A 17,356-nucleotide genomic window follows, 5' to 3' on the forward strand; every position below is an offset into this window, starting at 1 on the left:
CTAAAAGTGGTTGGTTCTTGTGTGGTGGGTGTCTTTCCTATTTAGATGAGACAGCTCATATGTTATTAGTATAATTATCCAAAACTCTTCTTCTGTGCAGCTCACGGTACTTTTAAATTACAAACAGCATCAGGAGGAGGCCAATCAGAGCACAAGAATCCTGGTCAGCATTCATTCCTAATGCTGGAACCAGTACTGTATACACAGCCTATCAAGGCACTGTTGCCATCTAAATGACGAACAGAAGGCCAAATTCTTTGCACAGGACCCATTGCAACAGGTCCAAATTGCCAGTTATCCTCACTGAGGGAGGGAGCTGTGGATCCCTGCTGCTCTGGCCATGCTGAAACTCATTCTTGGATCTCAAGAAATCTTGCCCTTTTTATCACTCTAATCTTTTCCTTTAGTTTGTATTTTATTGACACATCACACCAACTGTGTAAGAAGTAAAATAACCTGGTATTAACTAAGTGATATTTAGTTATTTAGTCCTCCTACCCCCACCTGCCAATCCCAAAGGATTTTGGATCTCTTTTCAGGTCTTCTTATCTACTTGCACTGCCTCAAACCTGAAAATATTCATCCAAAGGCAGCAGTAATTCCAGGAATTCTCTCTCCAGAAGTTTTTTTTCCTATTTTAATTTCTCTAACTCCTGTTTTTTTCAGAGAAGAGGACTTGGAGGATGGAAGGAACATAATCCCCTCCCCCAGAAGTCAGCATGTCCTCTGGGTACTATCCAGGGATGAATTTCCTATGGAAACATTACTGGTGCTTGTTCTGTGAGCAAGCCCTGCAGCCCTTCATTATTCATACTTTCCCATCTAAAGCTAATTTTACATATCTTCAGAGCCTGTGGTGTCAACCCAGAAATTTGCTGATTGAAATCAGCAGTACAGACTTTCCAGGGTAACAAAGTGAGGCCATTGCTGGACATCACCTACCTGTATGGAGCTCTGTGAAGCCAGATAGATACAAATAATGAAGATGAAATCAAAGGGCACCTTTCAGATAAAATGCTTTTCTGTGATGGAGCTGGTGTTCTGTGCCAGAATGTAAGTACCAGTCCAACATATGTTAGCACTTTAAGGGATGAGAGGTGTTGATCTGAAGGTATGGCAATGAAGGAAAATGTAAAAAACCCAAAAAACCAAACCAAAACCAACCAACCAAACAAACAAAAAAACCAAAAACCAAAAACCAAAAAACTGTATTTGTCTATAATAGGAAGAATTTTAACTAAAAAAAAGGGTCTAAGTGTTAAAACATGGAACATGTATGGGTTTTAATTTAAGATGTTTATTAAAATTTTCCTAGATTTTTACAGGATTTAGAATTACATTTACTTTATAAAAACATTTTTCTTTTGATGAATGTTTTCCACTGTGTTCCTTACTTATGTGAGACAAACAGCTCTCCCCTCTCTGACTCACATCCAAAAGTCAGCAAGACTTACAGAAACAGCCCAGATAATTTAGACAGTCTTTTGCTGCTCATTACATGCTGACCTAAACCACAAGTATAATACAAAGTTGTCACATGTAAAAGATTTAAAATTCAAATCCTGTACACCTGAAACCTCTAATTTTCTCATATTGTTTTCCCATGTTTGCTATTCTATTAGTCCCATCTTGCCTTGTATTTTTGTCCATACATTCTGCCTCCCCAATTCCACTCTACTGTGCAATTTCAGCTCCCAGACTGTCCTGCAGTTTCTTTTCCCACTCCAATTTTCCACTGCACTGAATATTAAAGTGGTGTGCTTATAAATGGGGATGTCTTTTATCTGCCATGTCTGTGGTATGAATTGTGATTTTGCAGAGGTGCAAGTCACTTATTATTCTGCAGCAGCTGATATCTGTATTTTAATTATTGATGCAATGGAGATTGCTGCAAGATACCTGCCAATTTTTCTATCATCAATATTGTAAAATTGATTCCCATGGAGCAGTACCTTTTAATTTTACTGCTTTACACAAATGAAGAGTGATCAGAATAGCAGATATGTGTGATGGGAAACCATGTTGTTGAACCAGAGATTCTCCAGATTTCTTCATTTTGGGTCAACAGGGATCAACAGCTGGAAAAAGAGGTGACATAGCAGTTGTACTAATATTTACTTTCTCCTTTCCCTTTAGAAGGAATTTTGTGTTGAAAAATCACTACTCCCTTACGAGCATTTTTCTATGAATGACTGCTATTCAGGAGGGAAACTGAAGTGAAATCTCATTTTAAAATAACACCAAGTAAACAATAACAAGAAAATAGGGAGAAAATGGGATAAATTGTAGTAAAGGATTATTCATTTTTAACTATAATCTATTTCAGACTAAATCGTGAGCAATACACAGAGAAAATTTTGCTTTGAAACACATCCTAACGGAGAAATTTTCTCTGAAGTATTAATTACAATAAATGTTATATGCAAGAGACAGAGAGTATGGAGAGACCAGCCTGATCATTTGCTGATAATTACTTTCCAAAATCTAGTTGATGGAGAGCAATACACACATCGATAAACCAGCCAGTGAAAAAGCAATGGCTGTTGTCCAAGGCTGTAAATGGGGCAAAGCCAGTGCAGGTCAACTGACTGAGGAGGAAGTGACTGGCTGACTGACTAAGAAACTCATCTTCATTCTCCTCATCCACTGGCATGAAAAACCTTTTTTGGGCTTGGTGACAAGGGTTCTGCTACTACAGCAAACAACAGGGATCTAAAGGGCACAACAGAGTGTCCTCCCTCCCTCTCCTAGCCCAAAGGCAACCAAATGCACTCTATTCTGCTGATACTTCCTACCTGTGTTACCCTTTGGTGAAGAAAATGCATGGGTAATCAGTTAGGACCACTTTTTTTTCGTGATTCTTTTAATCATTCTTGAAGTGGTGGAATCAGAAGCCAAACTAGCCAGAAAAAGATACTCTGAAGGTGTGAAAGATTACTTTGAAGAATTTGGGAGCCCTATGCACACTGAGATTTTGTTTTAATCTTTCACCAGTTTAACAGCATTGTAAAAGACACTACTGTAAGATCTTAGACATAATAATTTCCTTGGTTGCTGTGATATGTTTTCTTTGGTTTTCTGCATTGTTTAGGGGTTTGGGGGTTTTTGTGTGCTTACTTTTTTCTTTTTAAATAATATTTAGCGTGAGAATTAAGTAAGTACCCACTCTTACTAAACATTACTACTGCTGCAGTTGGCATGTTAAATCAACTTCTTAATAGTACAGAAAAATGACTCAGGCATATGTGGGATTGAGCAGATGTCAGAAATACATAGTCTCAGGAAACAAAGCTGGACTTACTAAATGTATGAGACATTTTCTTCTGGCAGGTAGAAGACTTTCTGGGTTGTGTTTTGTACTAATCTGAAAAATCAATGAAAAGTATTATGAACATAGTTCCCTACAGAAGGATGCAGCCTCAGGCTAAGAGACTTGAGTTCCAGTGTTTTGCTTTGTCTTGCTTTGCTGTGTTTGCTGCTGGATTTCTATTCTCCATATCAGGGAACTCCATGTATGGCCAAACAACAGAAATACACACCAGAAGTGAATTTGGGGCTTGGTATCTAGGAAGGATGACTTTGCCAACCTTGAGTGACTGGTGCTGTGTGATCCCTAGAAGATTTTGGGATGCTTGAGTGTCAAGGGAGGACAGAGACTTTTGTTATGACCGCCCTTCAGTTTTGACTTAAAGTTGTAATTTCAGAAATAAGATCAAAACCATAAAACCAGTCTGGAACCAGTTTATTGCTGTTGGTTGCTACACTGAGACAGGAGTGAGGAATGAATGGGAGAAGGATGTCGAGAGCAGCAAAATAGCAAGTCAAGTGTACCACATACAGCAGCACGGGCAAGGCAACCCCAGAACAGCTGATGGCTGTGCTAGCAAACCCAGCCTGGGCCGAGCTGGGGGGTGCAGGTCCCTTAACCGCAGCACTCATCTGCTGCGCTTGATGCTGCAGCCCCCAAACCAGTGAAAAGTGTTAAAGGAGTTTGGACTTGAGAGTGACTCTGACTTGGTGGAAACTTCTAGGGGAGTAAGTAGGTGCCTAAGGCTCTCCGGCTGTACAAAGGGGCTTGTGCCAGTAGTGGACGCAGCTGTGCTTCTGGAAATCATCATCCTCATTATCTCTCTGGAAGTGTTTTATTATCTAGAGGAATTGCTTCATCTGCAGGAAACAACACTATCCACCCTGCGGGGTCCCGACAGCCGCCTCCCCGGGGGCCGGGGGCGGACGGAGGCGGCGGAGCCCGCGGCTTACCTGAGGCGGCGGCGGTGGCCACGCCTCTCCCTGCTGTGCCTTTAAAGCCCTCCTCCTCCTCTTTCTCCTCCTCTCCATCCCTCCATCCCTGCCTCAACGCTGCTCCTCGTAGCCGCCGGGCTCTGCCTCGCCCGCCTTCTCTCCCCACCCTCCCTATCCCCGCCACCAGCCATGGCCGACATGAAGACCGGCATCTTCGCCAAAAACGTCCAGAAACGCCTCAACCGCGCTCAGGAGAAGGTGCGCTCCGGGGCGGGAGAGCTACTGGGAAGGGCGGAGGGGGAAGCAGGGTGCGGCGGCGGTGCCCGGGGTCCGCGAGAGGATGCGGCGCCGCTTGCCCCCAGCGCCCTCCGCGGCGGCTGCCCCTCTCCTTGCCCGCGGGGGCGCCGGGCGGGGGCCGGGCCCGTCGGCATTATTACGTAACTGCCCCATTTCACCGCGCTTCCCCGGCCCCCGCCGGCCGCTGCTCCCCGCAGGGACTGCGGGCGCTGCCGGCGGCACCTGCCGCAAGCCCGGACCGGCCGCCGCTCCCTCGCCCTTGCGGCGGCGGGGGCTGCCCGCGGGGGTGGCACCGCAAGGCACCCGGGGCAGCCGCGCCGCTTCCCCGGCCCGCGCGGGGAACACGGGCTCGGTTCGCCTAGCCTCACCGCCCGCCGCCAGCCCTCCTAAGAGGATTGCCTTTCCTTTAATATCCGCGCCGGCTCATCCCTGGCTGCGGCGATCCGCCTTGCTGCAGCCGCGGCGTGACAGACACCGCTGCGTGTGATGACAGGAGCCCGCAGGGGCCGGGATGCTGGCGCGGCCTGCGCCTTCTTTCGTCGGCTGCTGCGGTTTTGAGTAGCTTCTCGGGATGTCATGGGGCTAGTGTTCTGCAGTTGACACCGTGTGCTACTTAGGAAAGTCGGTACCGATTCTAGCGTTATTGTAGCCTGGAAATGAACAGCGGGCGAAGTCAAGGAGAATTTGCACGAGTTCCTGACCCAAGACGAAGGCCTTATGGGCTGCTGTTTGTTTATGTTCGTTAATGAAAGCTGGTAGGTATAAATGTTATGCACAAATAGCTCCTGTGTAGCTGTTGGGTGTCTCAAAACAGGATCATAGATACAGATGTTAGGCCCAGCAGAAAAGCATTTGTGTACGGCTATATGTAGCAGCCGTGTCTGCCGTTAGTACAGTTTGCAGTAAAGCTTTTGCCAGAATGAATTTTGCAGACATAGTTGTCAGCAAGTGTTGTAAGTCATCTCTTTTGAGGGTTAATAAAACCTTTACACCCCTCTAGCATATATCCTGTATTGTTAGGCAGCTTAGGTAATAAGGCTTTGGAGCATTAAGAAAGATTGTTTTGTGAGCATATTTTTTATACTTCACTGCCTATAAATCCTTTTTGGCCACACATTGAATTCTGTGGAGCTCCAGTGGCAGAAAAAATGGCAGCAATTAATATGTAGAAAAGTCTTATACATAGTGGCGTTATTATTTAAGAATCTAATAGTTGAGGCTATCACAGACTAGTGATTAATTTTCCCTTTCAAATACTCCTGTCTAACTCACCCGGTTATAAAGTTCTAGACTTTTCAACACCAAAGTCATGATGTGTTTCCATTCTTGCAGGTTTGGACTGCAACTGTTTTTAGGCGAAACACATAAATCCTCTTTAATAGTTCAAAGAGATCTGATGACTTTAGGGTGTGAGTTGATGAGTTCACAGTTGGAGTAGAAGCCTAAAAATATTGTTTGTTTCCTTGTGTCTTTGTCAGTGTGGTTATGATTAACCATCTGGGAAAGCACTGGTGCAAGTTGTAATCACATGTACTGCTTCAAGCTGTGTCTGTTCCAATGTGGGGATCCTGCTCACAGAAATGTGTGGGCATAGCAGAGAGAACACCATAATGTGAATACCTGAGATACTCTGAACCTCTCAAAGACTGCTCATGCACTAGCCCCAGGATGGGTGCCTTGAGTCTGATGGGTGCCTTGGGTGCAAATTGAAGATGTTGTTGGGCTCTGACAGATGGTCTGCTCTACCTCCATTTTGGTGATCAACCGTGCTAACAAGGGGGAAATTTGTCTCGTTTGATTTTCATGTACTGCAGTCAGGCATCTGGCAATTTTGGCTTCCTTACAGTATCTGTAGTGGTAATTTCTTATGTCAGTGGTCTAAAAGTTGCTTGTTTACAGGGTTATTTACAAGATGTTAGTGTCCTTACACAGAGTAGGTCATAATACCAGTGGTCTGGCACAGAGTAGGTCACAATACCATGTAGCTCTGTACTCTGTATCCTTGCCTCCTCCTTCCTGGCACATGTGTTGTTATAGCATGAGCTGTGCATGTGTATTCTTTCATGTCTACATTTCTGGTTAGCTTTGAGTTCATTTATGTCTTTACAACATAAAATCCTTCATTATTTTTGCTGAAACTTTACTCAAAAAAAAAAAAAAAAGTCCCCAAATGGGAATGATTGAGTTTTATTTGTTTTGGGTACTTGATGACAACAAGCAAATTTTCTCTAGGAGTTGAAAATGTATGATTTTTCTGATTCTTGATGATGTAAATAGGATGGCATTGTGACAGCTGTGTAAAATCACACTGGCTTAAAGAGAGAAGTACACTTTAAATATATGGAGTTGTTTTTATCTTGATGCTTATACTGGATTTGTGCACCTTCAGTTTACTGAATGTGTTCTTATAGATCAATGTTTTTGTATGGCATTTTTGCATTGCTTTCTATTATTTATTGATGCAACATATGTATTTAATACATGGAGTTGCTCTAAAACATAGACTTTCATTTTGGATTTAAGTAAATCTTTTGATACTGTCCCTCATAGGATCCTGCTGGATAAAATGTCTAGCCCACATCTGGATAAATACGTCATGCAGGGGGTGAGCAACTGGCTCACAGGTTAGTATCAAAGGGTTACGGTGGATGGGTGAGCTGTCACTAGTGGGGTTCCTCATGGCTTCCTCCTCAGCCCAGTGTTCTTCAAAATCTTCACAAATGACTTGGACGCAGGACTGTAAGGGATACTAAGCAAGTTTGCAGATGATAGAAAACTGGGAGGAGCTGTTGGCTCCCTTGAAGGCAGAGAGGCCTTGAAGAGATCTCGAAAAATCAGAGGGTTGGGCAATCACCAACCATATGAAGTTCAGCAAGAGAAAGTGCCAGATTCTGCACCTGGGATGGAGCAACCCTGGATGTACAGACAGACTGGGGAACAAGAAGCTGGAAAGTAGCCCCGAGGAACGGGATCTGGGGGTCCTGGTCAACAAAAAGTAGAATGTGAGTCAGCAGTGCCCGCACGGCCAGGAGAGCCAACTGTCTCCTGGGTGTATGAAGCACAGCATCACCAGCTGGGCAAGGGAGGGGATTGTCCCCTCTGCTCTGCACTGGTGCAGCCTCACCTGGAGTCCTGAGGATCCAAAGATACAAAACTATTAGCATGCACCCTAAAAGAGAGTTAACAAAGGTCATGAAGGGCCTTGAGGGGAATCTTCAAGGATGAGTGACTGGGGTCACTTGGTCTCTTCAGCCTGGAGGAGACTGAGGGGAGGTTTTATAGTAATCTATAACTTATTCATGAGCGTGAGAAGGGCAGACACTGATCTTTTCTCTTGTGGTGACCAGTGACAGGACCTGAGGGAATGGACTGAAGTTGAGTCAGGGGAGGTGTAGGTTGGGTATTAGAAAAAGGTTCTTCCCCAGTGGGTGGTGGTTGGGCACTGGAGCAGGCTTCCCAGAGAAGTGGTCACAGCACCGAGCCTGACAGAGTTTAGGAAGTGTTTGGACAATGCTCTTGGGTACATGGTATGACTCTTGGGGATCATCCTGTGCAGGGCTGAGAGTTGGACTCAATGATCCTTGTGGGTCCCTTCCAACTCAGATCATTCTGTGATTCTTTGATTCATTTATGGAAACTATTGTTCTAATAATGCCATCATTATCTTCAGTTCCTTGCTGTCTAGGAGAAATTTTAGTTGTACAGTGTAGGTAGTGTGTGTGTCTGGTTACTATATATATGACAAAAGCTAAACAACTGGAAATTTCATATTGGGCAGATCTCTATCTTGCATTAGAAGTGTTAATCTGAGAGTTAGATGGAGGTAATAGTTGGCCACTATTTTTCACATCATCCAGGGGATGGTGCTTTTTGTGGTAGCATATGTACCCTGGCACCCTGAATTTGAATCCATGATCTATTAAAATCTTCTGGTCATCACATTTGTTCAATTACTTTTGCTCCAAAATGCAGGAAGTGTGGACATGCTGAGCTTGCAGCATCTGTTAAAATCTGCTAAAAGTCAGCTGAAGAAACTGGATTAAAGTTTTAAAAGGACCAGATCGACTTAGGAGACTACATCCCAGCCATAAAAATTAATGAAATGCCAATGTGTTTAAAATGAAACCAGAATAGACATTCTGGTAACCAAGGCTGAGCCAATTCTAAGGACAGGGTTACTTGAATGAAAAAGCTGAATTTGTATCCCCAGGTTTCTCTGGAAAATTCCATTTAAGCTCATAACCCTGTGTATAATGCTAGTTATCTCCTTGTCCTCCCTTCTATAACCCAACAACTCTAAATGAATAGAATAGTTCAGCTGGACAAGACCTACAAGGACCATCTAGTTCCACTGCCTGACCAGCTCGGGGCTGACCAAAATTAAATAATGGCTTTAAGGGCACTGTCTAAATGCCTCTTCAGCACTGACAGGCATGACTGGGGGAGGCATTGGCCACCTCTCTAAGAAGCCTGTTCCATGTTTTGGCCATCCCTGGAGTAATGAGATGTTTCCTCATGTCAAGTCTGAACTTCCCCTGCTGGACTCAACTTGGAACCATTCTCAGTGTCCTGGCACTGGGACAAGAAGAAGAGCTCAGCACGTCCGTCTCTACTTTTCCTCCTCAGGAAGCTGTAGGCAGCAGTGAGGTCACCTCCTCCTCTCCAAACCAGACAAGACCCAGTGCCCTCAGCTGCTCCCCAAAGCACAATCCTGCCAGCCCCACCCCCTGCTTTGGTGCCCTTCTCAGGACATGTTCAAGTACCTTCACATCCTTTTAAAATGCTGGGGCCCAGAGCTGCTCACAGTCCTCAGGGTGAGACTGCACCAGGGCTGAATTCAAATCAGCTCTCTTGGCTGGCTGGCTGTGTTTGATGCACTCCAGGATGAGATTTGTCCCCTTGGCTGCCAGGGCACACACACAGCTGATCCCATTGAGCTTCCTGCCAACCAGCACTCCCAAACCCCTTTCTGCAGGGCTGCTGTCCAGCCACTTCTCTCTCAGTTCAGACTTGTGTCTGGCATTACTCCATCCCAGGTGCAGAATCCAGCATTTGGTTGGTCTTGCTCAGCTTTATGTCACTGGTGACTGCTCAATACTCGAATCAATCCAGATCCCTCTGCAAGGCAAGGCCTCTTGATCCATGGGAGAGTCTGCAGCACTTTCCAGTTTGGTGTCATCACCTAACTACCTGTGCATTCAACTGCAGCCTCCAGATCACTGATAAAGAGACTGGACAGAGCTGCCTCTAGAACTGAGCCCTGAGGAGCACCACTGGTTGCCAGCCAAATGTCCTGTTTGCTGCAACAATTTGAGCCCTGCTCTTCAACCAATTCTTCACCCAGTGCACTGCATACCTGCTTATCCCACTGTTGGAAAACTTGTTTTGAAGGAGGCTTTGAGGGACAGTATCAAAAGCCTTTCTAAATCCACTGTCTTTACTTCATCAAGGCAGGTGACCTTATTGTAGAAGTTTATTCAATTAAACAGGACTTCCACTTTGTGAACCCATGTTGACTGTGCCTGATGGTTGCATTGTTTTTCAAATGTCTTTTAATAGAACCCAGCGTGATTTTCTCCATACATTTTTCCAGGTACTAAGGTTAGACTAACAGGTCTGTAGTTTGCTTGGTCTTTTCCTCTTGTCTTTCCTTGAAACTGGTGTAGCCTGGGCTAATTTTTAGTTGGTGGGGCTTCCTAAGATCTTTTGTAGACAATTGAGAGTAGTTGTGTTGTGATGTCTGCTAGTTATCCGCAGTACTCTGGGGTAAATCCTATCAGGCTCAATGGACTTAATAATATTCAGCTGATGACAATTGGTCCCTTTCAGTTTCAATGTCCATAAATGGAAAGTTGGTGTTCCTGCATGTCCTCTGAGAATTGGAGAATCCAAGGTAGGAACATGGACATGGTTCCATCACAGAGAGGGGACAGCTCTTATGGGTGGCCTTCCTCCAAAGAATGCTGGGCGGGGGATGGCTAGTCTGTGACAGGCAAGGCTGTATATGAAGGACCCCATCACCCTCATGTCACAGTGTCACCACCCTGCAGTGCAGCAGTGCCTTGGAGGGGCAGGATAAAAGACAGCATCCTCCCATGTCCCTCTTTCAAAGCTGGCCTGGAGCCAGCCCACAGACATCCAGAAGGAAGCCCTTGAGGAGACAGTGGAATTCCTTGGAGGAGGCTAAGAAAGGAAAACTGAAGGCAAGGCCAGCTGTCAGTGTCACTGAGCCTTTGGGGAACAGATGCAAGCAAGCCCCTCAGAGGACAAGAACCACCAAGCCCTGTAGCTGTCTGAGGCTGTTTGACCTTTTCAGCTGGATAGCAAATAGTAAGTTCAAGTGAACACCTTGAGGAGCACTGCACAGCTCTGTCCTCAGCCTGTTGTGGAGCCAGGGGTAGCTGCTATAAGAAATGGGATGCAGAGAGGTTGTCAGAGGTTCTAGGGCTTTGTAACACCCGCTGGTGCTCTGCCAAGGTTCTTGACCCTCTGGTTGATCAGGCCTGTCATGCCCTGTGGCTGTGGGCAGGAAGCTTTCCAGACTCCCAAGTGGGCCCCAAGGGTGACCTGAGGGCTTCTCTAGGCCCCTGTGGCTCTGTTCTTGCCTGCTGCCTTCACACCTCCAAGGCACCACTCATGCCCTGCCTCTCTCTGGCTCTCTTGCCCACTGCAAGCTTGGAGTGAGGCTGAGCTGTGCTCTTCCCTTGGCTCCATTTTCCGTGGGTTTCTTGCTTGTTCAAAACATCATGTGACTGGAAGGGTTCCAGGTTTGCTTCCCCATCCAGAGTGACACTCTTCAGTTTTCCTGCCTGCAACACAAACACAGGCACAAGAGTGATTTTTCATGCATCCCTGCTCTGGATGGGAAGCACAGCAACGAAGCAAGTTTTGGAAGGCATTTATATATGTCATACTTTGGAAAATACCTCATGGTACCACATATCTTTTCTTCTGACCTATATGCCTGCTGCTGCTTTCTGTAGCTCTGTCATTTGCCTTTTCCAGACTACAAAGGATGTATTTTCAGATAAGAAATGCATTGGTCTGCTCCTGGCTACACATGCATGTTGTGTTAGTGCTTGTGAGCATCAGCTCTGACATGGATGGAGAAAAATAAAAATGGAAATAATATCCTGCTTCCAGTTTTAACCTATGCGTTATGTGTCCTCAAATGTCTTTTTTGGAGCTCAAAATTGCCTGGTGTGTCAGACAAATAACAGTCTCACCATCATTTGACTCAAGGTGAGCGCAGGGAATAGAACAGGACAGAGCAGCTATGCCACATTAAACCCAGAGCTCTGCATGACAAGGTCCAAGCCAGGTCTGAGGGCTCCACCCCGGAGAGCAGCTCCATGCAGTGCAGGTCCCAGGCCCACCCAGGAGACAGGGGCAGAGATAGGCACACCTACAGCAGGGCTCAGGCAGGGACTGAAGGTCCCAGGCAGAGGTGGGACACGTCCCCTGGGCCCTTGGCAGGATGTTGTGGGGCTGGAGGTCCCAGGGGAGGCCAGTCCCAGACACTGAGGCCTGTGCGCACCCCCAGGACCCTGTCAGGACTAGACCTCAGTGCTCACGTGCTCTTCTTCAGACACTGGTGGTTGGACACCTTGGAGATAGAGTATTGGGTGAGATGGACCTTCCCTCTGAGGGAGTGCTGCTGTTCTCAGGCTCTTGTGTTTGTGTTTTAGCATGTTTTTGCAAGGGAAACAGCTCAGGCAACTCTAAACATGAGTACAAAGAGAGGAAAAACAATCCACCAGAAGATCGACAGGTATTGCTCAACTCTTGAGACATTTGCAACCATTTAGATGAGAAGCACATCTTGCAGCAGACAGAAGGCTTGATCTTTGAGCCTCGCTAGAGTCAGTGATGTGGTGTTTTGCCATCCAATGAAAACCTAGCTCAGTTGAACACTGATGAGTTTAAAAAAACCCCACATGATGCTTGCTTTTTGCAAATTGATCCCTTTATCTTGAGATGCTCCTCTGCCCTGACCCCCCTCAGAAGATACACACCTCCTTCCCACAAGGTGACAGAGCCAGTGCCTAGGCTGGGAGATGGTTATGGGTATTCAGTGCCTTCTAGAACTCATGCAGGGCTGGGAAGAATTGTCTTCAAAGATTTCCCCAGTGTCTACTGGCAGGGAAGGGAGTAGGTAGGAGAAGATAGATTTGAATAGAATAAAATAGTTCAGTTTAAACAGACCTACAATAATCATCCAATCCCACTACATGACCACTTCAGGGCTGACCAAAAGTAAAAGCATGGCTTTAAGGGCACTGTCCAAATGCCTTTTTAACACATAGATGTGGTTCATTGACCACCTCTCCAAGAGGTCTCTTCCAGGGTTTGACACCCTCTCATAATAAACCCAGCTGGTGCTCTCGCAACATTTCCAAAACTCACTTTCAGTAAGGTTTGTTCTTGGCCATTTCTTGTATAGCTTCTGAAAATCAAGCTCAGGTGTTTTTTGATGTTTAACTTCTAAGTCAGTGAGATATGCGGTTTTATCTGAAACTTAAACCAGTACATACACCAGTGTTTGGGAACTTCAGAGGTATAACAAAGGTTTAAAATATTGTAAAGGAGGAGATTCTATGAAGGAAACAGTAAACTTCCATCTGGAAGGGAATTTTGTGGTTCTGTACAAGCTCTGTTCTGTAATGTCTGCTCTGAGGCAGGAGACAAGTATGTGGAAGAATATACTTGTGAAAGGCAGGTTGCATCTATTATAGCTGTGCTGACCTGCTTGCAATGTGATGACATAGTTCTAGCAGCCTCAGGTTCGTAACAGAAAACTACTGTCTAGTAATTTAGAATGTTGGCCCCACAGATATTATAAAATGTATTATACTGAAGTCATTACAGTATTATGACAGGCCTTGATATTTGGGGCGCTCTTGGCACAAACACACACAATGATGAGGCAGCTCCACCTCTGAAGAGCTAATTCTTAATCTCTGAGTTTATAAACAAAACCAATAACAAGTCCATAATTTCTCATGTGAATAGTATGGTCTAAATTATGCAGATGATATTTTTTTATCCTCAGGTTCAAGTGTAATGAAAACTTGAATTTCCTTTTTTAGAAGTTCTTTTTTTTTAAATAGAAATTATAGAAAAGCTGGAGTGCAAATGGTTATCTGGCCCATCCTACTAAATGTAAGTGGAATCAACTGTACTTTAAATTATTCCTCAGAAGTGATTTTCTTGCCAGCCTTTTAAAGTTTGTAATGGTGGAGATTTTACAGGTTCCCTAAATTGATCGGTACCTTTGCTTAGGTACCTCAAGTCAGAAAGTTCTCTTCTCATAGAATGTAAATGTCTTTTTTGCAGTTCAAGTTTTTTATTCCCTGTTCTAGCTTTCCTTGTTGTGGAGGAATGTGTTCTTTCTTCTTGCCTCAAAATTTAGAAGTGGTTTTCATTTTTTTGTCAGCATTCCCTGTGATCTGACTGGAGTTATCATTCCTGGCTCTCTCAATCAGGTGAAACAGTAGCTCTTAATGAAATATTGATTGCTTTCAATTATTTTAGTTTCTGATTTATAGGTTAAAAGGTAAATTTTGGTTTTCAGGGTGTGAAAGCATCGGAGAAAGGGGAGAGAAAACCCCCAAGGCTCCTTCCTATTAGGTTGTCAAATGATATTTTCCCTGCTTTGTAAGGAAAGGTAATCTGTTTCTCCTTTCCCAGTTTTCCCCATATATGCAGTATTAACCATGATCCTGTAAGTTGCTACCTAACACACTCTTTCTCATTGTCACTTAGTTTCCACAAGACAAGGAAGTGCTGATTCTTAAGTTTTAAGGGGATCCATAGCTCTGTGTTCTCTGACCAAAGCACTATTAGTATGAAGGTGGCCTCATCCTCTATTCTTGCTTGACAGTTTCATATTTTCTCTCTTATTCTTTCCCATTTCCTTTTTAGTTCTTCAGCATGGGTCCCTTCCTCTGCTGTTCTCTGTACACCTCCCTTAAACTCTTTCCTAAAAATAAAGTAAAATTTTTAAAAATCTACTACTAATTCATTGGGTTTGGGTCTGGAGTGCCTTCACTACATCTTGCCCCTCTAGCAGATCATCTATTTGGCATTGTTATATTATCTAAGACTTGATAATATTGACTTTCTGACCCAAGGACTACCCCGTGGTAGCTGTCAGTGGTCTGCAGACACTCCACAGTGCTTGTCACCTTCCTGTTGTGGCACTATTAAGAGTGTGACTTTATGGGCACTTAGAGGAGAAATGTTGAGGTGGTGATAACCTGTGTATCTGGAAATGGCAGGAATTTCTGGTCTGGATTGATCATCAGTGCCTGCCTCCTAGGGTGTGCACTGCACCCTGGTGCAACCAGTTGTTATAGATGGTGAGGGTGAGAGAGCAGTAGACAAAGGCAGGAAAGGAGAATTAAAGTTGATTTTCACCTCAGTGGCCCAGGTATTATGCACTGGCTAGGAGGAACAGTGAAGAAAACTGCCCAGCATCTGTCATAGCAGGATATTTCAGTGGAGATAAATGGCAGAGAAAAGCAGGCTAGGTATAATAAGGTGGGGGTGAGCATGGAGGGGAGAGCAGCATGCCTCTGCTCACCTGTCATGCAACACACCTGTCCAGACTGTGGGGAGGAGCCTCTCTTATTGGCTTGACAAGCCAATGTGGGATGATGGACAGTATACTGACCTTGGTAGAAAACTAACATAAAGGGTGAAAAATGCCCTTGAGCACATTTTTAATGGTTGCCTACATGAATGGGACTGTAACTCCTTGAACTTGCCTGAAGATGGCAGGGGGATTTTTCATTTGCCTGCCTAAAATATACACAGGGGGATTCACCCCCACCAAAACCCTGATCAGGCAGCAGTCACTGCCTGTTAAACCACTACCCTCACTTGCCTCAGGCACTGCAGTGTGCAGGGAGAAGGAGAAGAAGGTGGCTGCTTCAATACAGAGGGCATTTTCCCTAGGAAGCAGTTTGGTTTAGTTCATTGGGCTCTGCTGCAAACTCCACTGCTTGGAGCCTGCAGCCCAGAGTGTTTCAAGTGCTGGGTCACTCTTCCCTAAATGTTCTGTGGCATCAGCACCAGTGCTGTGCGACACTGTGCGAATCTTTGCTGTTCTCTAACAAAAAATCATTTATTCAAGACTTAATGAGTCGCTAGTTAGTCAGTAGTTGTCAGAATGGTAAACCAATGACCAGCTCGGGAAAGCAATTGTGTCATGTTTGGTCATGTTGAGTCTCTGCTAATTGGAGTTTATTAATCGGTTTAAGACGGCGTGGTAAAACTTAGGCTGCAGTAAAGACACATGTAACACATTTCTGCTTGTGCTATGAGAAAGCCAAGCCCTGTTCCTCTTCCTGGTGGCTCTACCTTTCTTTCTGTTGTCTCAATAATCATTCTTCGTTATCTGTAGGACATTAGCACCTGTGAGATTCTGCAGAACTGGGGACAAACCGAATTACAAGTGAGTAATGATGTGGACAAGCACTTAGTTGTCCAAATTCTGTATAGACGATTTCTCTCAATGTTGGTAGGGCAGTGGGAATGCTTAGAAGGCTTTTCAGTGGGCAGGGTCACAAGTCAGGGACTGTACCACACTTCAAGGCTCTGGGCTCAGACTCCCAGTGCCCTGCTACTACTACTTATTGTTGTTTCTTCTTTTGCTTACCACCTCTTTTCTGACAAAAAGCTCCTGCTTACTCCCAGATAAGATCCTCTGCTTTGTTCTCCCTGTCTCTGTAGCAGATTAATTCCTTTGATGCTCAAATCAAAGCTGAAATCTCAGCTTTCTCACTTTCTAAGCCCACTTTCCTTGTACCCACACTATTGTTCAATCTGTGGTTTGTAGTGATACAGAGGCCAGTGCTACAGTCTATGAACTACCTCTATTCTCTTTATCTATGATATGAAAGAGGAGAATATGTACTTGTGAGCCTGCACATGCTTGAAAAACACTGACTATCATGCTTTTCCCAGGATAAATTGAAAGACATGCTAAGAGTAGCTGGATGTTTTATTTTTAATGAAGTAGAGGATTGAGAAAATAAGTTGCTAAAGAACACAGATAATCTGAATATCCTTTCTAGATTGTGATCCTTGGTAAGCACTTTGTCTTTACAAAAGTAAAGGGGTTAGCAGTATGTAGTAGACATAGGTGGTGGTCTGTAATGCCATGAGAACAGTTATTTATACTGGTAATTCATGCTATATGTCTCACCAAAGCTCAGTTAAATGACCCACATGTACAAGGGTTAATACATATTTAGCATAAAGCAGAAGGAGATGAAACATTGCATACAGAGAAGAAGCTTGATTAAATATAGGCAGTCCATTTCTGTGAAGAATAATCAGTCTTTGAGATCTGAAAAATGACACTGATTTTTCACATAAAATGCATGTATTAGTTTTTAGATCCAGGAAGTGGTTTAAGGACTGTCTTGGTTTGGGAAGACAGGTATCTGCTAGGTAATAAAAAAACCAAAACAACTGGAGTTTCCTTTGGAATGGAGAGTGTAAACCTCCCCCCACCCTTTTTTTTTCTTTTTCAATTATAAATTACAATTAGAGGCTCTTAGGCAAAGATTTGGGAAATATGAATAGCAGTTCTTTACTAGTATGTATTACAAAGCAAACAAACACAAAAAAACCCACCAAACAACTATAGCATTAATAACAAACGAAAACAGTACCAAGAACCTTGAGGGCTTTGTTTCACAAAACCCAGGGCAGTTTGGTTTCGGTGTCCCTGCAGGATCCTCAGAGCACCAAGCTGGAACAGTGGAAAAGTCCCGGGCTGGTAGCTGGGATGGCAGGGTGTCCCGGC

The 17,356-nt window shown here is 44.5% G+C and overlaps 1 protein-coding gene across 4 annotated transcripts in view; it reads left to right on the plus strand.

Annotated features, from left to right (window-relative positions):
* Positions 1–4,423: 4,423 nt before the first annotated feature.
* Positions 4,424–17,356, plus strand: part of AMPH (amphiphysin) — a 122,978-nt gene continuing 110,045 nt past the window's right edge. For 3 of the 4 annotated variants that reach the window (XM_066191195.1, XM_066191204.1, XM_066191213.1), the window contains exon 1: positions 4,424–4,500. In XM_066191195.1, coding sequence (XP_066047292.1) covers positions 4,432–4,500 — 69 coding nt within the window. In that variant the 5' untranslated portion in view covers positions 4,424–4,431. Of the gene's footprint in view, positions 4,501–4,922; positions 5,295–17,356 lie in introns of those variants that run through there. The other variant, XM_066191222.1, reaches the window with a different exon arrangement.

This window comes from Chamaea fasciata, unplaced genomic scaffold (assembly GCF_029207755.1).
Source record: "Chamaea fasciata isolate MVZ Bird 193981 ecotype frontalis unplaced genomic scaffold, bChaFas1.0.hap1 SCAF_1, whole genome shotgun sequence".
Taxonomy (NCBI): domain Eukaryota; kingdom Metazoa; phylum Chordata; class Aves; order Passeriformes; family Sylviidae; genus Chamaea; species Chamaea fasciata.